General features: G+C 34.5%; 1 protein-coding gene across 27 annotated transcripts in view; it reads right to left on the bottom strand.

Moving 5' to 3' along the window:
- Positions 1-25,000, bottom strand: part of LOC145248863 (roundabout homolog 2-like) — an 837,477-nt gene that overhangs the window by 192,307 nt on the left and 620,170 nt on the right. For 19 of the 27 annotated variants that reach the window (XM_080110589.1, XM_080110593.1, XM_080110605.1 and 16 more), the window contains 3 exons: positions 19,585-19,750; positions 12,289-12,450; positions 10,496-10,535 (listed from right to left, as the gene is read on the bottom strand). In XM_080110589.1, coding sequence (XP_079966715.1) covers positions 10,496-10,535; positions 12,289-12,450; positions 19,585-19,750 — 368 coding nt within the window. The remainder of the gene's footprint in view (positions 1-10,495; positions 10,536-12,288; positions 12,451-19,584; positions 19,751-25,000) is intronic. The other 8 variants (XM_080110610.1, XM_080110604.1, XM_080110591.1 and 5 more) reach the window with 1 other exon arrangement.

Genomic DNA, 25,000 nt, shown 5'->3' with positions numbered 1-25,000 from the left:
TAATTATTTGAATTATTTTGATTATTTTGATTATTTGGATTTTTTTGGATTTTTGGTTTATTTGAATTATTTGAATTATTTGAATTATTTCAATTATTTGAATTATTTTGATTATTTGGATTATTTGAATTTTTTGGATTTTTGATTTATTTGAATTATTTGAATTATTTCGATTTTTTTTTCGATTATTTCGATTATTTGAATTATTTTGATTATTTTGAATTACTTGAATTATTTGAATTATTTCGATTATTTTGAATTATTTGAATTATTTCGATTATTTCGATTATTTTGAATTATTTGAATTATTTTGATTTTTTGGTTCATTTCAATTATTTCGATTATTTCGATTTTTTTCGATTATTTCTATAATTTGAATTATTTTGATTATTTGAATCATTTGGATTTTTTGGTTTATTTGAATTATTTTGATTATTTCGATTATTTTGATAATTTTGATTAATTGGATTACTATTCTCATCTTAAACACTATTCCTACAACGTTTTACTCTATGATACTATCAACGTCCTCCCACAAATATTGGGAAGTATAAAAAATTGAAAACAAAAAAAAAGGAAATAAGTTCATCAGCAGAATAAAGGTATAAGAAGTTGTTCATTAAAGAAACACAAAAGGCAGTTGAAACAGTATTGTTAATCAAGGTGCGGCAGTAATGGGGACAAAAGGGAAGAACAATAGAGGTCGATATATTTAGAGTTTGTTTTAGAACAGGTGACAGTTTAAGGACAGTTAGCGACAGTTTACGGAATTCTTAGGTTTGCGACAGTTTATGACATTTTTTAGCTAAACACAGTTGAAGCCCGGTCGTGACTTGGAGCAGATTGAGATGAGCTGACATCAACTGATGAACACGGCTTTGACAGAAGACATAGATGTGGACTGGTGCTTAGAGGGTTGTATACTTACGATGGTGTCACACATACACCCAGAGCTCAACTAATATTAACAGAATGTATTTTCTTTTGAATTGCTTTATTTTTCATACTTGTGAACCCCTACATGTCCCTTTTAGCAGCCGCCAATGTGAGAGACAACAACACGGCCAGAAGAGAAGATAAATGAGAAGAATAACCCCCATTGGGATCAGTGTTTTTTTTTTGTTTTTTTCGAGCAGAGGGAGCATGTGGTTGGGCAACCTGATGGATGTAACTTTCAGCCTTCTTTATCCGCATCTTTTCGAACTTGGAAAGCTTTATGGAGAACTTATATGGAATTTCGTACCCAAACAAGGTAGGCTCCCTTTACCATGTTAGAAAATACTCACACTTGACAGTATCCTATATCTCTACAATGCATAGAGTATTGTGACACATTTGGGCCAGTGTATCAAACACTAGTCTCTCCCTATTAGACAGGGTCTAAAAACGGTCTTCATATAATAGGTTCCACACTGCCAACCAAGCTCAAACCCCTGTCTGATCACTGCAGTGTTGCATCCCTGTACTTGTTTTACAAGTAATTTCTATGGTATGTGCTCCAATGAACTCATAGCACTGGTGCCCCTTTCATGTAAATACCCGCAATTAACTTGACAAGCAGCATAATCTCACCTCTTCTCCGAAGAGGTACTTTGATATTTTGTTCCCTCAAGCTATTACACTTTGGAATTCCCATCCTGTTTCCTGCTTCCCAGACTGTACTAAAATGCACAAATTTAAATGTAATGTGAACAGACATCTTGCTGTACAACTCTCTACTTAGAGTGGCCTTATAGGTAAGGTCCCTAATTCACAGTAGCCGTTACGTCTCAGTAGCAATGTACCTTGTTTGGGATGAATATATTGATTGATTGATTGGTTATTTGTTTTACGGCATATCAACCCTTTCAGGTTATTTAATTCAACCCATAGTTGAGACCCTAACAGGTACTACCACTCCAAGTCAGAGTGGACCTGGGAGCAATCGCAATTAAAGGGTGGCTCCACACTCCCCAAAGCCTGCAAGCTGGGGCCTCACCATCGGATATAGTTTAAGGTCATGTCCAGGACCAGGATGAATATAGGTAAAAAAAAAAATTATTTAATTCATAGAGGTTGATTCTTCTTATTCTATCAGCCATGACTGTTCAAAAGTCTTCATTAATTATTATATTATTCGTAGTTATTTTTGCCTGTAATAAGGCTTGAACCTTCAACCTCCAGAAAACTGTCATTTAAAACTAATTGTTAATCAACGCCTTTATCTGTTGCATTGACTAGTTCAAATATAAGTATTATCCTTCATTTTCTTCTTGTAGACTAGCAGGGCTACTTGACTTTGCCTGCAACATATTTCTATTAAAATTTCTATCTCTCTTCTTGCCATGCACAGACAACTCTTCCTTATATAGATGCCTCAAGGAATGAGTCGGCATAAGGGAATCAACTCCTTGATTAAAAAAAATTAGAGTTGCTTCCCTTTAGTTAGTATATAATCTGGTTGGAAAAAAACCACACCCCTTTCCCACAGCTAGACAAAATCTGTGTGGGGTTAGAATCAAAGAATGAATATTTTTGTCTAAATTGTAGATATTATTAATCCAAGGCAACACTTGGCCTTCGGGTCAAAATCAAAGTGTAGTATCTGTTCTTCAGATGCTGCACTTCAATTTCTTGTTCTCTGTTAGTGGAGGAGAAATCCTTCACGACTGAGACAATTTTTATTTTTGTTCCTATTCTCCACATTAAAAAACAACCCTGGTGTCTAACTCTGTCCCGTGGGGAGGCATAGTAAATAGGAACACTGATCAAGATAATACCAACTTTGTGAGTGTTTGTTTTGTAGTTTTCTAAGTTTTACCCGCATATACAAACATACACACAGACAGCTGCCCTTTATATTGTAGATGTCTCATACTATTTTCTTTGAAGCTAATCTGCATAGAATGTTTTCATCACTTTGAATTTAGAACCTTTCCTAAGAGACTAAATATTTGTCTTAGTGTATATATATGTGTGTGTGTGTGCGTGTGTGTGTGTGTGTGTGTGTGTGTGTGTGTGTGTGTGTGTGTGTGTGTGGGTGTGTGGGTATGTGTGTGTGTGTTTCCTATCTGTGAACATCAAATATTTGGGAAATACTTGCAAATACAAAGATATCAAACATCGCAATACCCAGCATAAGTAAATATATAAAATAGAAGACTGAATCGTATCGTATTGAATTGAATTGTATTGCAAATACTGCCGACAGCAGCAAAAATCTCACCCCTTCACTGTAGAGGTTGGGGTTAGACTAATACCACTTTGAAATGGAAGCAAGAAACCAAGTTCAAGGTATGACCCATGTTCACAGTGTGCTTTCATTTTGTTGAGGATTGAATAATTATTCAGAATGACGACCTCTTTAATCTTTAAGAGTAGACCTACGACATTTGCGAATTGTTAAATTTGGTACGATAAAGGAAGTCATCGCAAGAGTGTATCAAGAAGAACCCGTACAATATAATTGGTTGTGTTAATGATTTTGAGATCGATGTATAGATTGACGTGAAACATTATGCTTACTAGAGTTGGACTGTAGCACAATGGATGCCCAATAGTAAATGCAAGCTGATTATGAAAATATATAGAATCATGCTTGTGTTATGTTGATTAATCGGACTATTATTCTCATCTTGAGTGTTATTAGCACAACGTTTCGGTCGCTGCAACCTGCGACCTTCTCGGGTGTTGAAAACATGCTTTTTTCCCCTCTACTAATGAAAAGAGGGTTGGCTCTGCATTACAAGAATTCGAACCGTGGGTTTAAGGATGGGTCTGTAGATCATAAAGAAAGTTCAATCTTCAGGCGTCACTAAGATATTTTTTAAAGGCTTTTCTATGACTTGATTTTTTGGGATATCTATACTAATTGTTAATATTAGTGAAAAAAATGTTTTACGAAATAGAGGACCGATATCCATTCATAGTGTTGTTTTTTTAAAAACAATTAGAATCATGTGTGTGATCTGTAATCAATCAAATCCAATTTCGATTAGATGCTGATTATTTTTATTTATTTTTTTTTTTTTTATTTTTAGACTCCTTTGAGATGAGGCTTTCATAATTTGTGCATATTTTTTTTTTTTTTTGCGGACTGTTATCCTCATCTTCATAGTTGTTGTTGTTTCACCACGTTTTGGTCAACTCATCCTCTGGCCCTCTTCAGGTGATTAATCGTGACGAGATAGAAATGCTGAGTCTTGTTCCATAAGATTATTGTGGCTGTACTCAGGAATGTCTCTGGATGTGTTTGGTAAGACAGACAATTCTGTCGGTCTAGCTATTTGAGGAAACTTGATTTTTTCATTTCTTTTTCGAAGACGGCTTCTATTTCTGCAAAACAATCCTGAATCAGTCTCAACCAGGACTGATCTTGGAGTAATAGTATCTACCACTTTGGCTGGGCTCGTTTTAGGTGTTTTCAACCAAACTGCCTGTCCTTGGGTAACAGGAGTTTGTTTTCTAGTTCTATGACGTTTGTCAAACTACGCCTTTTGTTTCCTTTTAACCTGAACATCTGCTTCTTTGAATTTTTCAACATTTTGTTGATAATTTTCATTTTGGTGGAGGAGTGCTGGAATGTGAGTCCTGAGTTTCCTATTCATCAACAATTCTGCAGATCTTTGGCCATGCTGTAGTGGAGTAGTGCAATTACTGCCTTCGATAGTAGCTGTCTCACCACGCTTTGGCCAACTAATCCTCTGGCCTGCTTGGGTACTCTTTGGGGCCCGTGGTGCAGTGGATAAAGGTGCTTGGGTAGGATTGAAACCACTATCTTCAGACAATGCTCACCTGGAATCATAGAGACTCAACACCTCTATCCACTGTGCCATAGGCCCCAAAAGGCATCCAAGCAGACTAGAGGATTAGTTGGTCCAAGCGTGGCAAGACAGCAACTATGGAAGGCAGTAATGACTGGAGATAAATTACAAGACTCAGCATCCCTATTCTGTCACGGTTCATGAACAGAGGATGATTTGGCCAAAATGTGGTGAAAAAAAACTACTATGAAGATGAGGATAACACCAAAAAAAAAAGGATGAATGTAGAAATGGATAATGATTCTAATTGAAAAACAAATTATATTGTACATACCGCCGACAAGCAAAATCTCACCCCTTCACTGTAGAGATTTCCAGATGCTGGAAGGTTTTCTACTATACTAGATTAATATCTTGCCTTTGATATTTCCTCTCTACTCCTTGTTTTCCTGACTGTACCAACATGTAGAAATTTAAATGTAATGTGAACAAGCATCTAACCACACAACTCCCCACTTAGGATGCCGCTATATATGTTACTCTCAAGAGCTCCCCTCCCCTTATATGTCAGCAGCAGTGTATTTTATTTGAAATGAACTGCAGTAAAAAAGAGAGAGAGAGAAAAGAAATTGTTTGTGTGTTGTAACATATCGATCAGCCTGATCGGATATGAAATAGAAAACTTGATGCAAATCGATAACTTTTAATAGTGAACAAGACGAGAATTGTGGAAAAAAATGACGGTGTACAAACAGAGGTTATTTATTAACCTCCCCTCGGCGGGATGATGTGACACAAGGGTCGAAAAGTGGGATTCAAAAAGCCAGTGCCCTAGAGCTTAGAGAAAGAGCACTCTAGCCTGTCAAAAAAAAAAAAAAAAAAAAAAGAAAAAGAAAAAGCAGTCCTCCCAGTATTTCCCGGAAAGGGCGCCTCAGGCGAGTAGTAATAAACTAACCCACTTCTCAAAAGGGGTGAGAAGGCAAAGCCTGGGAGGATGGACATTTTTGTTATTCATTGCAAATAGTAAGCTATAATGCATAAGCTTGGTGGGGAGCTTTTCTCTGTTTTCTAATAGTTATACAATCATGCAGTATAGTTAACAGCCGAGAAATCAAAATAAAAAAACAAACATACAGATAACTCATACCAAACGCAATAAAATTTAATTTTCTACCGACTTGCATAGTTTTAACATTCTGAAACTATCTTAAATTTCATTTTTTATTTCACTTTAAGATTTTGTCAATATCTGTCTTGTGTATAGAGTTATATCGTAATACGTCCGATCCGTCTCTGTTGCTGTTGTTTATTAAAGGAAAAGTTTAGTGTTTATGTGGGTTTAACCAGCTTTCTCCGAAAGAGGAAGTTCCATGGGAGTATGAAATTCACAAGTGATCCCCAGTCACATGTATATCCCCATTAGGGGAGATGACGATGTTAGATTTTTTTTGCAACTCTTGCAGGAAGGTGTCAACGTCCTCCTACGTACAGTGCCTGGAATTCCCAAATTGGTCACCCATTTCAGTAATGACCAGACTTAATGTTGTTTGACTTTGGTGATCTGATGGGAACCAGTGTATCAACGTTATTATGCCGTATAAGCATATAAGTATAAAAGCTAAGTGGCTGAATATAGTTGAAAGGCAACTCAAAAGCTCCTTTTTCATTAGCTATTACACTATATATATAGTCATCCACATACAGTACTGTTTCGCTGTATTACAGCTCATCAGTGTGGCTGGACAAGTAACTACCTCAAGCCAGCAATCCCCCTTCTTTGGGTAGAGCACTGTATCTTACCCGCTGCTTATTAGTTATAAAGCAAGGCTCGCTGTTTGTTTGTAAACAAGCAGCTCGAGCACTGTATAAGTAATGGGCAAGTGTCTATTTAAATGGACGCTTGATGAGGTCATTTGCGAGCACCGATCCCATGAGCCGGAAGTTAGAACTGCTAATTATCAACGCGATGGTTGTAGATTCAATTCCTGGCTCGAGAAAGGTGCTGGTCTAGCTGCACTGATGAGTTGTGATACAACGAAACAGTACTGTATGTGGATGACTATATATATATGTTTCTTATCTATAAACATGGGCGGTGACAGTGGTCTAGTGGTTAACAATATTGGCTGACAACCTGGGTATTCCAATATGACATAATCATCATTGACACACAGGTTCCCGTTAGAGCACCAAAGTTAAGTAACATTCAGCCTGGTCAGTATTAAAATGGGCGACTATTTGGGAATTCCAGATTCTGTATGTGCTCTCTGGTTATCTCGACATTGTTTCTAGTCGTCCTGGACTTCTCCTCGCCACTAGATACAAGCAGTGCCGATTCAGGAGAGGTGAGGTTGGAGATTGTACAACCCTTGCCTCGATATTACATGCACAACCATCTTTACAGAGGGTATCCATTATCTTTCAAGACTGAACAGAGGTGTTACACTGAGGTGTAGAAGAGGGCACCACTCAATTCTCAGGATTGCTCCACTTACTCTTAATGTCTCCCTAATAATACTGAGTATTTAAATAGCAAAGGGACATGTATCAGTTTCTTAAAGTCTTTAGTATCACCCAGCCAAGGATTGAACCCCAATTTCCTAGCCAGTCCTTATATTTTGTTAAAAATCGTTTAAAAAGGATGACTTATTTTACTACTTATTCTAAGTCTGACCAATATCCCTAGGACTTAGGGCTAGTGGTAAGATAAGTCTTTTTTTTTACTATCTTTTAAGCCTGAAATTAGCAATCGTCTCCAAACAAAATCGACTGCCATTTTTTATTGACTTGCGTTTGGCTAAGTCAAAGTAATGATAACACATTCGGAGATAATAAATCTTAAAATCAGTTTCCACGTGTTAAAACTTTGCAGGTCAGTACAAAATTGCATTTCATTTGGTAAAAGTTATCTGTTGTCTATTGTGTTTACTTTCGATTTTTCTGCCATCAACTATACTATATGATTGCCAGATTTTCTTTTAATATATAAATTAAAACAAAAAAAAAAAGGTCCTTCTTTGTTATTGTAGCGAAATCCGAAAATTGAAATTTGGAATTTTAAGTGAAACCAATGGGATCTACTGAATTATCATGTCACAGTATGGAACACATCCAAAAATTATGAAAAACGATGAGGTAGAGAATTAATTATTAATGAAAATAGTTTTTGAAGACGATTAGCGAATATCGAGTTTTGCTAAACAGATAAAAAAAAAGGAAAAGAAATCAAAGAGTTCGAATTGTAATGTTCTGAAGGATTTGTTCTAATAAAAACAGACAAAAGGGAAAATATAAAATGAATAACAATTTATTGACTAACTCTTACAGATCTCGTGGATCTCCATATATCTTTTTCTGTCTGAAAATAATTGGAGTATAATTAGTGAGGTTGAATATGATAATATAATGTAAGTTTTATTACTGGTGTAGAACTCAGATTACATTATCTCGTTAATATAAACAGTTTTATATACACCAAGATCGCTATTTTTGGCATTTTTCTATAATATTATACTGAAAGCCTGAACAAGCGCGAAGAGAACTTGAGTTGGGTGAGTCTTACTCGAATTCCAGTGGAGACAAATGACTGTTACTATGGAAAAATCAATGGTAAGCGGCTGTTACGATAACGCATATTCATTAGCAAATTTTAACGAATAGGTTGAGAGTACTGGAAACCTGGCTAGGCTTGTTGTCACTCAGTGTCCAGGAAACACCACAGGTTATTGTCCAGGAGATATCTCTGATAACCTGTGTGTAAGCTCCTTGTAACCCTCTGATGATAATAATAATAATAATAATAATAATAATAATAATAATAATCTGAATATTTTAAAATGCTAGAAAATTCATATCTGTCTGTAAATGAATAAAGATTGATAAAATTCAGGTCGGATGGATCATTTCAGTTAAACACTAAGAAGAGTTCAGTAAAAGAAAAGAAGGTTTAACAGTCAAAGGGAGGTAATTCAAATTATCTTACATCCCTCTTTCAAGTCCCAAATTCATAGTGAGAATTTCTTCGGTGGTTGAACTTTTCTAACACTCTTTGTATATTTTACTTTGGGACTTTCCGAATTAAAAGGTTGGATATTCTGGTGTAGAGTTGACTGCACATCTGTCAGGTCAGTTTGTCCCATAAGATTATTGTGGCTGTACTCAGGAATGTCTCTGGATGTGTTTGGTAAGACAGACAATTCTGTCGGTCTAGCTATTTGAGGAGACTTAATTTGCTCATTTCTTTTTCGAAGATGGCTTCTATTTCTATGAAACAATCCTGAGTCAGTCTCAACGAGAACTGATCTTGGAGTGATTGTATTTACCACTTTGGCTGGGCTCGTTTTAGGTGTTTTCAACCAAACTGACTGTCCTTGGGTAACAGGAGTTTGTTTTCTAGTTCTATGACGTTTGTCAAACTACGCCTTTTGTTTCCTTTTAACCTGAACATCTGCTTCTTTGAATTTTTCAACATTTTGTTGATAATTTTCATTTTGGTGCGGGAGTGCTGGAATGCGAGTCCTGAGTTTCCTATTCATCAACAATTCTGCAGAACTTTGGCCATGCTGTAGTGGAGTAGTGCGGTAATTAAGTAAAGCAATGTAAGGATCATTTGACTTTTTAAAAAGACTTTTAACTGTCTGGACAACACGTTCTGCTTCACCATTACCCTGTGGATGGTGTGGGCTGCTAGTGAGATGAACAAAACCATAGATTTTAGCAAACTCCAGAAAGTCTTTAGATATAAACTGAGAGCTATTGTCACTTATTACTATTTCAGATATACCATACTTAGAAAATATGGATTTGCAGTGGTTTACGATACAACCTGCAAGGATATTTTCTAGATGAGATATTTCTATCCATCTTGAATAATAGTCTATGACTATCAGGTATTTGTGACCATTCAATTCAAATAAATCCATGGCAACTTTTTGCCAAGGGTAGTCAGGCAACTTGGTTGGTTGTAGTGGCTCTAGTGGATATTCTCTTTCTTTTTCACAAATATTGCATTGCTCTATTTTTTCGCTATTTGTTTTGAAAGGCCTGGCCACCAAACATTACTCCTTGCCAGTGCTCTACATTTTACTATACCTTAATGTCCCTCATGAAGATGATCCAAGATGTCTTTTTGAAGATCCGCAGGGATAATGACTCGATTCTGACACGAATCGTAACAAAAGGGTGGTAAATATTTTGTGAAACCTGAAAATCTTTAGCAAAACTTGATTTTCACTTCTTGTCTCCGTAAACATTTTTCATTAATAATTGATTTTCTATCTTATCGTTTTTCGTAATTTTTGGATATTTTCATTACTGCGACATGACAATTTATTTACCTCCCTTTTGTTACGATTTCAACTCTCTGGTTTCTTTTTGTTGCTGTTGTTGTTTTTTGCAAAACTCGATTTTCGCTAATTGTTTTCGAAAACTGTTTTCATTAATAATTGATTTTCTATCTAATCGTTTTTCATAATTTGGGGATACTTTCATAACAGCGACATCAATTCAGTGGATACCATTAGTTTGGCTTGAAATTCAATTTTAATTTTTCGAATTTCGCTACAATAACGAAGAAGAACCCAGAGAAAAAAAAACAAACAAACAAAAAACAAAACAGTTATTAATTGCTAAGGAAAGATGCACCAATAGCAAAAAAGAAAGAAATTGTTTCAGTGTTATGGGATTTTATTTGACCCTGAATAATAATAATAATAATAATAATAATAATAATAATAATAATAATAAAGACTTACCTGGCTTGTTCATCTTGCTTTTGCAAGGGAGCTGCCACAACAGAAAAAAGAAAGAAAGAAAAAAGAAACCAAATTAGAACATCTTAGTCAAACGGAAAAGTGCAGATTAGTTGAAATACAATCGATGCTTATTTCTTTATTTAAATGTTTTCTTTCTTTCTTCAAGGTAATTTGATTAAAAAAAAAACATATGAGACAACTGACTACAATAATAGATAACCATTCCTTCCGTACTTGGCCTTCGGCCCGAGATCAAAGTGTAGTACCATTTTCTGATTCTACACTTCAATTTTTTGTTTTCGATTAGTGGAGGAGAAATCCTTCACGACTCAGACAATTTTTATTTTTGTTCTTTTTCTCCGCATTACAAAACGACCCTGGTGTCCAACTCTGCCCTCGTAGTAAGGCAAAGTAAATAGGAACAATGAAGATTTGATATCTGTATGGCTGAAACCATACTATAACTTCTATTAAATTGTACCAGTGTACTTTTTTTTAAACAACATAACTCCCTTTTGAATACGTTGTTTTAGCTTTAAATAGCTTATACTACAAAAAGCCTAAGTATAAAAAACTTTTTAAAAATTTATTTTTATTATTCATGGAGATTTGGTATCTGTCTGAAGTTGAAACTATAACTTGTATTAATTGTACTGTTTTTTAATTATCAATTCAGTTCATTATACAATTATAGACTAATATACTATCTTTCATTGCTCAATTGAATGCTCAATCCATTCTCCCAGACATTATCTCATCCCTTTTCAAGGAGAGGAGATAATTTAGTATCTTCTTCTGTTATTATGAGGTAGTTCTCCTATCGTAATTAGTGTAGTACATGTTCGTTAGTCATGATACCATCCTTCCAGGCACTACCTCCTCTTTTGGGGAGTAGTATTGTATATGATGATTCGATATGATACCATTCTCCCAGGCATTATCTCCTCTTTTTGAGAGTAGTATAGTATTTGACCCTTCATCATGATACCATTCTCCTAGACATTATCTCCTCTTTTTGGGAGTAATATATGATGATTCATTATGATACCATCCTCCCAGGCATTATCTCCTCTTTTTGGGAGTAGTATAGTATATGGTGATTCAACGATACCATCCTCCCAGGCATTATCTTCTCTTTTTGGGAGTAGTATAGTATATCATGATGAATCATGATACCATTCTCCCAGGCATTATCTTGTCCTTCAACCTAAAAAATGTGCGACTACATAAAAATAATAATTAAAACAAACGAATAGATTAAAAGAGTGGTCCTTGCAAAGAAATACCGACAGGGAGTGATGGCTACTTTTAGGTGGAATGGTTTTTATATATTTCCCATTCATAAAAGTCAAGGAAAATTTTTCTATTTAGATTTCTCTCTCAAAAGGTATTAGTAAAAATGATGGGGAGGTGATGGTGGTCCAGTGGTAAATGACATGGACTAACAACCTAGGAGTGCCAAGTTCGAATCCCGTACGTTCCACAAAAAAATGACTTTCACTTAGGATGTTGGCAACCTTCATGTGGTCCGTCTCATAAGTACCAGATATCTTTCTGGAAAGAATCCTGACTAAGAAAATATCGGGAAAACCAATGACAACAATAGAATCTTTGGACTCATATGATATGTTGATGATGATGAAGAGTAGAAGTGATAAAATAACCTGACCAGAACTTGAACACTGCATGCCAAATTCAGATTCTGCTAATAAGCAGTGCACCACCTTCCATCGTCATATAACGCTAACCTTTAATGACCTTTTGTTCCACCAATAACAAAATTAAACACTTACTGCTATACATGCCACTTTGTTCCATTAATTTCTTTTGGGTGTGTTTCTTGCGACACAACCAAATACTGACGATACACAGTGCAATCCATAAGGTCCCACCAATTGTTCCTATCAGCATCCCAATAAACCATGGCTGTCGCATGATGGATGGTTTTTCTGGCACTGAAAAAGTGGAAAAGCAGAAAAAACAATGAAAATAATTGTTCCTCATCTTGAGTGTTATCTACACAATGTTTCGGTCGATGTAACTTTCGACCCTCTTCAAATGTAAAAGTCGCCATGTTTAACAAAGGGGGTTGACTAGCTACAATTTTTTTTTTTTTTACAAAGCAGTCACCTCTTATCAAGGTCGGAGGCCACTCGAGGAAAAAGGTTAATAAGTGTACGGTAGTCATTGGGACTATAGCGTAGTAATCGTTAGTAGTGGAAATTTAATAAATTGGATAGCTCATCAAGAATTTGTTTACGTTGGACTTGAAGATGACCATATTGTAGTCAGCTGGAAAGCAGGCATATGGAACAGATTTCCATAGGCGTGCAGTTCTAAGAAAGAAACTTTGTTCATAGAATCCACGTTTAAGTTTAGGCACAAATAAAGAGTGAGGAAATTACTGATAACGTTTTCAACTGGACGAGTATTTTTTGTGAAAGTTTGGCAAGGTGGGGGGGGGACCATAGATTGGAACTCAGATAAGCACTTACCATGAAAATAACGATAGAGCAGGGACAGGCTAGCAAGTTGAAAGTGAATTTACAATTTTTTTTTTTTTTTTTTTTTTGTAAATTTTATTTTCACCTAGATCCAAAAATTACGAAACTTCGGAGTGTAGAGTTAACTCCCTTTTCTCCTTGTTAAATATGGCGATTTTTATACCTGAAGTAAATCGGAGGTTACATCGACCAGAATGTTGCACAGATAACACTTAAGATGAGAACATTAGTCCGATTAATCCAAATGATACAAAGGATCATACCTCATCTCAAAAATCAAAACTGTAAATTAAAATTAGATGATAAAAAACATTTCTTTTCCCATCAGCGATGCAATCCCATTCTGAAAAATGGTATAAATGACGCAGGTAAGTTTTATAACATCTACATCGATTCACCATGAAACAAGCTAACAGAGGTTGGGGTCAGCCTTCAGACGAAACCTTATCCTCAGTTTTTATTCTGAGGATAAGAACCATTCTCTGAAACTCAATGGAATAAGGAAATAATCATTTTAAATTGTATTCCTTGTTCGAAAAATAAATCTTGTAAATTTTAATATGCAATATTTTAACTTACTTTCATATATATATATATATATATATATATATATATATATATATATATATATATATATATATATATATATGTGTGTGTGTGTGTAGTAGAGATTTAGAAGGGTATCACAATGCGAGGAATGAGATATAGTCAGTGTTGGTGAGAGAAGAAGAAATCAATAAGTACATACATATATGTCTATATATACATATATTTATTCAGTTGTATTAAATACAAATGTCTTACTTGTTATGTCTGTGACAATATCCATAATATATTTCGGAAAAATTCCCTTTTCAAATGGTGGACGTAACAGATCGATTCAAAACATGTTAGATGATGGAGCGAAAAATGAATTGAATGACTGTGTGGAACCTCGGAGCAATTGTAAGGAGGGGATTTATATGTATGGCGTGTTTTAGGTAATTAATATATTTGTTGTTCCTTTTTTTATTTAATAAATTTTTTTTTGTGTATATATATATATATTTTTTTTAGTTTATAACTTGTTGCCTTAGCTTAAGCTTTTTTTATTTAGTATATTCTATGTCTATTTTGTTGTCTTTATTTTTTCTGCTGCTATGTATTATTCATTTATTTGTTTAATTTATATACGTGCTTGCTTGTTCAGTGGAACTTTTTCCGAAATATATTATGGATATTGTCACAGACACAACAAGTAAAACATTTGTATTTAATACAACTGAATAAATATATGAATATATAAAATATATGTATGTACTTATTGATTTGTAAATCGCCACTTGTTTTCGTCTTCTCTCACCAACACCGACTATATCTCATTCCTCGCATTGTGATAGCTTTCTAAATCTCTACTACATACCAATCCCACACAATGCTTCAAGCAAACTACATATCAATTCTCTCTCTCTCTCTCTCTCTCTCTCTATATATATATATATATATATATATATATGAAAGTCTATATATTAGTAAGTATATATATGTATATATATATATATATGAAAGTAAGTCTATATATTAGTAAGTATATATAGTTAGTATATATATTTCGAATGTCGCTAGATTCAGCCAATCTGATGAGTTGTGGTCGACGAAACACGTGTCAGTGGATAATTATATTTTAAAAATTATACATATGCGGCGAGAGGTAAAAACATATTTAATCTGAAAAGGAAACACTTAATAAGTGGATAGTCCTTAATCCGCGGAGTTTATATATATATATATATATATATATATATATATATATATATATATATATATATATATATATATATATATATAGATTTTGTTATTGTTGATTTTTAAAGCGATACATACGGTTAATATTGGCTCCGCCTCGGAGCTCATTTTTTTTTTTATTTACTTAGAAAGTCGCCCTTTTTACATCCAAATTAAAAAGGGCGACTTTCTAAGTAAATAAAAAAAATGAGCTCCGAGGCGGAGCCAATATTAACCGTATGTATCGCTTGAAAAAATCAACAATAACAAAATCTAAATTTATAAGCGATAAAAATAAACAGTATAATTAATCTAGGGATTATGGCCTAACGGTTAAGGCATCGGACTGTGGTAAACGTGGTCTGAGGTTCGATCCCTAGAAACAGTTAAACTACGCTGACGAGAGGTGATGCCCTTGAAACACGCGTGTACGTAGATTACTGTTTTAATATATATATATATATATATATATATATATATATATATATATATATATATATATATATAAAGTTTAAAATTGTCTAGTTGATGTTGAAACAATTTGTAACATTTGAAAAAATACAAAATCTGATATAATCTTCTTTTCTTGATTGTTTTGGTTTTTGTAAATACATATAAATGCTTGATTACAGAAATATTAATAATAATATATCCATAGTTATTATTATTCCTGTCGTGGCCGTGGTTATTCTTAGCATTATTATTATTGTGGCTATTACTATTATTATTGTTATTGTTATTATCATTATAACAGAGAAACCGTGGAAATATCATGCTAGTTGAAACCATGATCACATAAGAAAACAAGAAATGAATGGAGTAATCAGTGTCTGTTCTAATGAGACTGTGAATAAAAAAATAGTTTTTAGCCAAATGTTGAGAATTGCTTGCGATATATTATTAGAACGTTTTCTAAAGATCATAATTAAATCAAAATTATATCGGTTTGTAATAATTAAGTCACCATATTTTCTTAATAATTTAGAATGTAAGTAAAAGATTTTCTTGTAACATGTCGCGTATCAACTTTGGCAATTTTTACACAGTAAGAAGGAAATGGAATGAATAATAATATTAATATATTTTAGTCAATTTATCTGGCTTAATTTTTATTGATATATGTACATTGCCACTGGCTAATAGATTTTAATATATTACACCTTTCGAAAAACTTTTTATAATGGCTGACAACCTGGGTATTCCAATATGACATAATCATCATTGACACACAGGTTCCCGTTAGAGCACCAAAGTTAAGTAACATTCAGCCTGGTCAGTATTAAATTGGGTGACTATTTGGGAATTCCAGATTCTGTATGTATATATATATATATATATATATATATATATATATATATATATATATATATATATATATAAAGTAGTAACGTGTGTGTGCGTGTGTGTGTACAATTCACCTACAGCCCAAACCACTGGATAGGTCACAACCAAACCTGGCATGATGATGGTCCCTCATCTAGGGATGGTCCACACCATTTTTCTAGGTTAAAGTCAAAGGTCAACATCATAGCCTAGGTATATACACTCTCCTATAGCCCACACCACTGGACCGATCACCTATTGATTGGTCTGCAAGGAACCATGGCGCAGTGGTAAGAGTACTTGGAAAAATCAATTGTAAAAAGTGATATTCTCCTGAAGGTTAAAGGTTCAATTCTCAGTGTGGGCGATCAAAAAATACAATTGCGAATTACTTAGGATTTCTATCCAATCATGGCTGGCGGAAAAAGAGTATTCTACCCCCGTGAAGTAAATAAAGGGTTCCGCTCGAAATTCCGTCCAAATTTCTGAGTTCGACAGAAACATTCCCGAGTTCGACAAGATACACCTGAAGAAGGTCGGAGGTAACATCGACCGAAACGTTGTGAAAATCATACTCAAGATGAGAACGGTAGTCTGATGAATCCAAATAATACAAATAGACCTACAAACAGTATAAAGGAAATTAATCATGTTGAACCACCGGTTCCAGTCAGAACACTGGTTAAGCAACGTTCAGCCTGGTCAGTACTAAAATGAGTAACCATTTGGGAATTGTATGTGCTCTCCGCTTATCTCGGCATTGTTTCCGATCGGTCTTGGACCTCTCCTTGCCACTGGACGTAAGCAGTACCGATTCAGGTTAGGTGTGGTTGGGATTGCACAATCTTTGCCTCCCAATTACACGCGCTGCTACCCTTTCAGGGATGTCCATTGTCTCTTGAGACTGAACGGAGGCATCACAAAGGAAACGCAAAAAAAAAAAAAAATCTTTTTAGGATTAAAAAGAATCTATCCCAGATGCTTTAGAGTTAGGGTTAGGGTTGGTGAAGAGAAAAAGTGCCGGCAAGAGGCCAACCAGTCCATTGGGAGTGTACAACATTATCGTTGAAAGAGGTTAGGGTTAGGGTTAGGCCTGGATCATCCAGATCAGTTTAAGGATTGGGAAGGAACCGGCCGCATTAATTTGCGCGTTTAATCAGCAAGATTAGAAGAAAATCGAGTAAGGGAAAGGTGATAATATCCCCAGGCTTTCATGCGAAAAGCTGGCATAAGAACAAAAGCATCACATTTGTATGTAATTTACTCGGTGGATTTAGGATCTTGTGATACTTCCTATAATCTCCCCCAACATCTCTTTCGTTTATATATATATATATATATATATATATATATATATATATATATATATATATATATATATATATATATATATATACGAAAAGAGCCGGTATTGAAAGAATAATAATCAAATGTTTCTTCTTAACGAAATGGATCCGTAAAAAAAAAAAAAAAAAAAAAAAAATGTACAGAAATTTAAAAATTGCTGGAGGAGCTGTTTTGCATGAAAAATATTTGGATCTTGGAATGTAATTATACTGTTCTTATTTTATATATGCTCTGTTCATATATTTAACACACATTGAGCTTTTTAACAAAAAGGATTGGTATTCACAAACATTAAAATATAATTGAAAAAACATATTTTACCAAAAGCGCGCGCGCGCGCGCACACACACACACACACACACACACACACACACACACACACACACACACACACACACACACACACACACACATATCATTCGTTATCATTTTAGACGGGAACATATATTTAATTAACACTCATAAGCTTTTATTCATTTTTTATGAAATACGTCTTACACGTGTTTTGTTGAATAGCAAAAGATCATGAAACAGTTCATCAGATGCAAAAGTATGGCCCTTAAAAATCTGGGAGGAAGATTTTTTTTATATGCAAGGAAAAGGATTTGGTGTAGAAAAAATGTATAAGCAAATGAAGAGAACAGAAATATTTAAAGTTTGCAAAAACATAAATAAAAAAAAACCTATCTTAATGTTTTATAGCCCCTCCCCCTCTCCGCAATAATAATTATTGAATTCAAGACACACATGGGAAAACCGTCTTACATCGCCATACTGGAACGTTACATAAAAACAATTGGAACTTCAGTTCTTCATGATCTGATTTTTTTTTTTTTTTTTTTTTTTTTTCTGGGAGCTTAAATTTACCCTGGACATCTATAATTCTGTTTTCTCATTTCTAACCCTAACTCTCAGCTTTTTTTTTTTTTTTTTTTTTTTACACGGTGGTCACCACTTATCAAGGCCCGGAAGCCACTCAGGGATAAGGGTTATTGCAAGTACAGTACGTTAGTGTGGAGATTTGATGAAGTGTTTACTTAAGGGGGCGGTTCATTAGGAATTTGTTAACGTTGAACTTGAAGACATCCAAGTTATAGTCAGGTGGGAAGCAGGCAGATGGAACAGAGTTCCACAGGCGTGCAGTTCTAAGAAAGAAGCTTTGTTCATGGAATCCACGTTTTGATTTAGGCACAGATAAAGAGTGGGGGAAATTTTTCACAGTGGATTCAGCTAGACGGGTGTTTTTCGTGAAAGATTGGTGAGGGGGTACCAGAGATTGGAGTTCAGACGAGCACCTGCCATGGAAATAACGATAAAACAAGGATAGGCTCGCAACATCTCTTCTATGGGAGAGAGGTTGCAGGGTAGAGAAAAGGGCATCCCCCACTAAGCCACGGAGTCTATTTTGTACCCTGTCAAGGCAGGATAGGCTGTTTTTAGCAACTCCTGCCCAGATATGGCAACAGTATTCCATCCTTGGACGTACTTGGCTTTTATATAGATAGAGAATTGCATCAGTAGTGAGATATCTTCTGGAGCGGTAGAAGGAGCCCGCCATCTTTCCAGCGATCTTGGCAACAGACTTGATGCACGTGTTCCATTTCAGATCAGATAATATCAAAACTAAACGTAGGGTTCGATGACAGATTTCGAATGTATACAACCCATTATCGTTGTTTCTACCTGTTACTGTTCAAGGAAAGATTCTAGTCAGTCAATTGTGGAAAAACAATTTATCATGGGATGAGCAGATCTCTGAAAGTTTTCTTACTTTGTGGCAAATGCACGCCAAAGAATCAAATAATTGATGAGACTTTGGAGTTCTCCAGATGTGTATTCCTGAAGGACTCCCCGGTTGAAATCATTTCTTTCTGTGAAGGCATCTAAGCATGCCTATGGATTTTCATTATATGCGAAACAAGGGATTTAATGTTCCTTGATGTTCGCAAAAGTTAAAGCTATTTTCAACTCTTGCAATCATATTAGCACTTTTTTTTTCTTACTATACGTGATGGTAGATTTTGCTTCCCCCCCCCTTTCTCCGAGCCGGGCAATGTCAAGTAACGTTGCGAAAAATGTGTAGATGGGGAGGAGATGTTTTATTTAAAGAAAAAAAAAAAAAGGAAAGAAAAAGGATTCAAATGTTCTCACCCATATAGAACTTCTTACTCCATGTTCCAGTCCCCTTGCCAGTAACTGCAGCAATCTGCAGCATGTAGGTCGATGATGGATTCAGCCGTTCTAACACAACTCTGTGCACAGTGGAATTGGCACTAAGACTGCAGTTGTCCTTTCTATCTTCTCCATAGCAACGAATCTAAACAACAGAAAGCAAAAGGAAAATATAAGTGCAAATCCACGACGACGACGACGACGACGACGACGACGACGACGACGACAACGACAAAAAATTAGGACACAGCATCCCATGCAGTCGTGATGAAGAAAGAGGAATGGATGATCAATAAGGTTTTAACGATCTGAAGAAAGAAAAAAGTCAATGTGGCGCGGGGGGGGGGGGAGAATTACAGATTGTGTTGGGGAGGCCGATGGAACACACTGACCATTTCAGGATCAGGTTAGGTTAGGTGTAGGGGTAGAGGTAGGGGTACGTTTAATATAAAAGGTAATAAAGCACATTGACAAATCTATGAAATATGTACACTGTTTATATATATATATATATATATATATATATATATATATATAAATATATATATGACTACTTCCTTGAATCACATAAATTAATATATGAAAGTATAATTTATGCGTAAACTAAATATTTATTTCAACAGTGCTCAATACATAGGTAGAGCTAGGTACTAATTGTGGATGAAACGCGGAATATTCTGTGTAGCTTAATTGTCATATATATTTTTCTAACTTACTATATATATATATATATATATATATATATATATATATATATATATATATATATAACTTGATTTTATGCACGTAGAAAATATTTAAATAAATAAATATTTAAATAATAATTTAATTAGAAATACTACGTCTCAAAAATGTGAGGGCGACTAGAATATAAACAAAGGGCAGATAACCTCTCCCTTTAAAAAGCACTCAGGGAGTGAAAAAAAAATTAACAAAAAACACCGCAGTATCGCTTATATAAAAAAAATTAAAATTAAAAACAAATAAATAGACAGTCTTCTCTCTCTCTCTCTCTCTCTCTCTCTCTCTCTATGTATATATATATATATATATATATATATATATATATATATATATATATATATATATATATAGTAGAAATGGTAATTAATAAAAACTGAAGAAAGTGCTCAATACTGTTGTAGAGCAAATATGCGTTTTATTTTTTATTACCGTATCTTTCTGTTAAGTTACATTATTGCTTCAGCTACCCGGCCGTTTTTTGGCTGTCTGTAGCTTCCTCAGACTTTTACAGAAATGTTCGTAAAAGTCTGAAGAAGCTACAGACGGCCAAAAAACGGCCGGGTAGCTGAAACAATAATGTAACTTAACAGAAAGATACGGTAATAAAAAAATAAAACGTATATATATATATATATATATATATATATATATATATATATATATATATATATATATATATATATATCAAAAGGTTGCGGAAATATCATAAAAGACAATTGCAACTACTCTTCTGATTTTATTCAGACTTATGTAATCATGCCCAAATTCTTTTTTCTTTTCTTATTAAAGTTAATGAGTTCTTATTCTTCTGATGAGTCAGAGCGGAAAGTATTCAAACATTGACATAATAATTATATGAATGTTTCCGCGTTACGAAGAATTGAGTATTTTAACAATGCTTGTAATTTGGAATATAGACTGTTTGTTATTTATTTGTAAAAATTGCAAAAAAAGCTTTTCTGAAAGATCGATATTAGATCAAAAATATAAAATAATATCTCAAAGGAATGAGAAAAAAAAGCATGAAGAGTATTATTATCACTTTTCTAAAAGTATTCATTAAATATTTGGTGAGTAATTTTTTTTTTTTCATATAGTATACCGGAAGCTTCATTATAGAATAGTAGTCATCGTAAATGAACTCAACTAATTTGCCCTTTAATTAGATTCATCATACGTCGAGCTTGGTATAAATAAAAGTATTGGTATAAATAAATTGTGATATATTATTGAATAAGCATACATTCCCTATATATATGCATGCATTAATCAAAATATATTTAAGCATATTATACGACTGGGCAATGGTGGGCGGTCTGCTAGTATATATATATATATATATATATATATATATATATATATATATATATATATATATATATATATTATATTTATATATATACTAGCAGACCGCCCACCATTGCCCAGTCGTATATATATATATATATATATATATACTAGCAGACCGCCCACCATTGCCCAGTCGTATAATATGCTTAAATATATTTTGATTAATGCATACATACGCATAAGCCTGACGAATCCTATAGTGGATGAAACGCAGAATATTCAGTGTAGCTTAATCGCCATATATATTTTATAAATTACTATATATATATATATATACAGGGTGTCCACAAAGTCTGGCTACATTATGTAGCCAGACTTTGTGGAAGCATCCTCTAGATTATGTAGCCAGACTTTGTGGGCACCCTGTATATATATATATATATATATATATATATATATATATATATATATATATATATATATATATATATATATATATATATGTATGTATGTATGTATATATATATACGCACATACACGTGTGTGTGTGTGTGTGTGTATGTGTATACAGGGTGCCCACAAAGTCTGGCTACATAATCTACAGGATGCTTTCACAAAGTCTGACTACATAATGTAGCCAGACTTTGTGGACACCCTGTATATATATATATATATATATATATATATATATATATATATATATATATATATATATATATATATATATATAAATGCAATTCTTTTTTCAACAATATAACGCTACATGCCCCACGTCTCACAGATCACTGACATGAGTTTATGACATGTTTAAGGAAGAGAGAACAATAAGCAAAGAGTTATGGCCACCACGTTCCTCGGACTTGTCATCATGTGATTTTAATCTTTGGGGGACTTTAAGACAATAAGGTTATGCAAATAATCCTCACAATCTATACAAACTAAAAGAGAACATTATAAATACTATCAGGAGAATCACCAGAGAAGATCTACAGACAGTATCTGCAAACGTTGTTAAATGTGCCCAGAAATGCATAGATGTTAACGGTGAGCATTTCCAGCATTTGTTTTATAACACTATAGGTAATTTAAACGAAAAAATGTTCCTTCTCTCTAAAACATTTTCTGGGCTACGTTTAAGTGGGCCACTCTGTATAACAAAGTTGTATTTTCTTTTTAAATAAATAGGAAAAAAAGTGGTTTTAATATGAATATCAATACACCCACCAAAACTTGGCATTTTGGTCAAGATCAAAGTGTAGCATCTGTTCCGGCAGATACTGCAAGCAAAGACCATATGTGTGGGCAACCTCACATATAAGACCTTGGTCAATGTAGGGGCAACCCTTCATACCAATTGTCACTATCCAACTCCCCTACTCCCCGGGGAGTTGGTCCCCATTTCCCCCTTCACTCCTCACATTAAAAATCGGCCTTGTGCCTAATTTGCTCGGTGGGGGAGCAAATAAATACCATCTGTTCCGGCAGATACTACAAGCAAAGACCATATGTGTGGGCAACCTCACATATAGGACCTTGGTCAATGTAGGGGCAACTCTTCATACCAATTGTCATTATCCAACTCCCCTACTCCCCGGGGAGTTGGTCCCCATTTCCCCTTCACTTCTCACATTAAAAATCGGCCTTGTGCCTAATTTGCTCGGTGGGGGAGCAAATAAATACCATCTGTTCTTCAGATGCTGCACTTCCATTTCTTGTTCTCTTTCGATTAAAGAGCAATCCTTCACGATTAAGACAATTTTTTATTTTTGTACCTTTTCTCCACGTGTAAAAACGACCCTGGTGTGGTGAGGCATTGTAAATAGACACACACCAAAAAACAAATTTATAAGCGTGTATATATATATATATATATATATATATATATATATATATATATATATATATATATATATATACACGCTTATAAATATATATATATATATATATATATAACCCCCCTCTCCTGCCACCCGCACATATTCCCCTTCCCCTCCATGTATCCCTATGCCCTCAACCACACCAGAAATGAACTTACCAGACCCTACCCCACAAGTTCCTTAAACCCCAAAACTAAAACATTATCGACATACCAAGCGCCCCCTCCTACCTTCCCCCCTTGTTCCCTTCCTCTCTTTCTTCCGTCCTCCTCGCACCCCCCTGACCTCATTCACTCTTTCACTCTTTCATTCCAAAATAGCGAACATTTCTGTAAAAGTCTGAGGAAGCTACAGACGGCCCCCCCCCAAAAAAAAACGGCCGAGTAGCTGAAACAAAAATGTAACTTAACAGAAAGATACGGTAATAAAAAATAAAACGTATATATATATATATATATATATATATATATATATATATATATATATATATATATATATATATTGCTAAACAACTTGACGTAACAAGTATGTAAATTGACTGCTTATTTCCTGTTGTATTGCTCAAGGGTAGAGTCAAATGACAGGCAATAATTATCAGAGAACAGAACAGGGAGGAGCCATAATCAGAGGGATTTGTGTAACAGGTTACACATGTTCGGATTTCAAAGCAAGTATTTATTTATTTAGCAAGTTAAGTCTGTTTGTCTGTCTGTCTGTCTGTCTCTCTCTCTCTTTCTCTCTCACACACACAGACATTTTTTGTATCGCTGCCAGTATGACACATCTCAGTCAAATACTTTGATCCGCCCTCGTAAATACAAATCACAAGGAATCAATGTGAAGTATCGATTGATACTGTCAAGTCGGAAATTGAGACGATAACTCTTTTGCAAACATTCGCGCTTATAGAAACTTATAGGCAGGTAAATTTTGATCATAATAATCAGCGATGTGACAGTGGCTAAATGGTTAACGACATGGACTGAAAACCTAGGTGTGCCAAGTTCGAATCCAGTTCGTTTCACAGAAACAATTTCGTCAAACCCACACTCGACCTTGTGTCTCACCTCCTGAAGAAGAGGTCAATAGAATTAATGTACAAATGTATACATATTTGCACATGCGTAGAAGTGCAGTTTAAGTCGACTTATGCTTGCTAAGTTCTAATTTCTTTTATTTTTGACCCCTTAAAAACTATTTTTACGTTTGAATCCAGTTCGTTCCACAAAAACACTTTCATCCAACCTGCACTTGACCTTGTGTCTTTCTAGCAAGGAGGCAATTAAAAATATAAAAAAAAAAAATAGCGGAATTCCGTTTTTCCCTGGATTACAAAAAAACAAAAAACAAACCCCCCCCCCCAAACCTAAGATCCGCTAAAAGACAGAAAACTCACATCTCTAAATAGGTTTGATTTAGTTATTTTGTTTTACGGCATATAAACCTTTTTGGGGTTATTTAATGCCACATGCGATCATTTTAGT

The sequence above is a fragment of the Euprymna scolopes genome, chromosome 27, assembly GCF_053919585.1.
Source record: "Euprymna scolopes isolate OS-2025 chromosome 27, ASM5391958v1, whole genome shotgun sequence".
In the NCBI taxonomy this organism is placed as follows: Eukaryota; Metazoa; Mollusca; class Cephalopoda; order Sepiida; family Sepiolidae; genus Euprymna; species Euprymna scolopes.
This window is presented reverse-complemented; position numbering and strand designations above follow the sequence as displayed.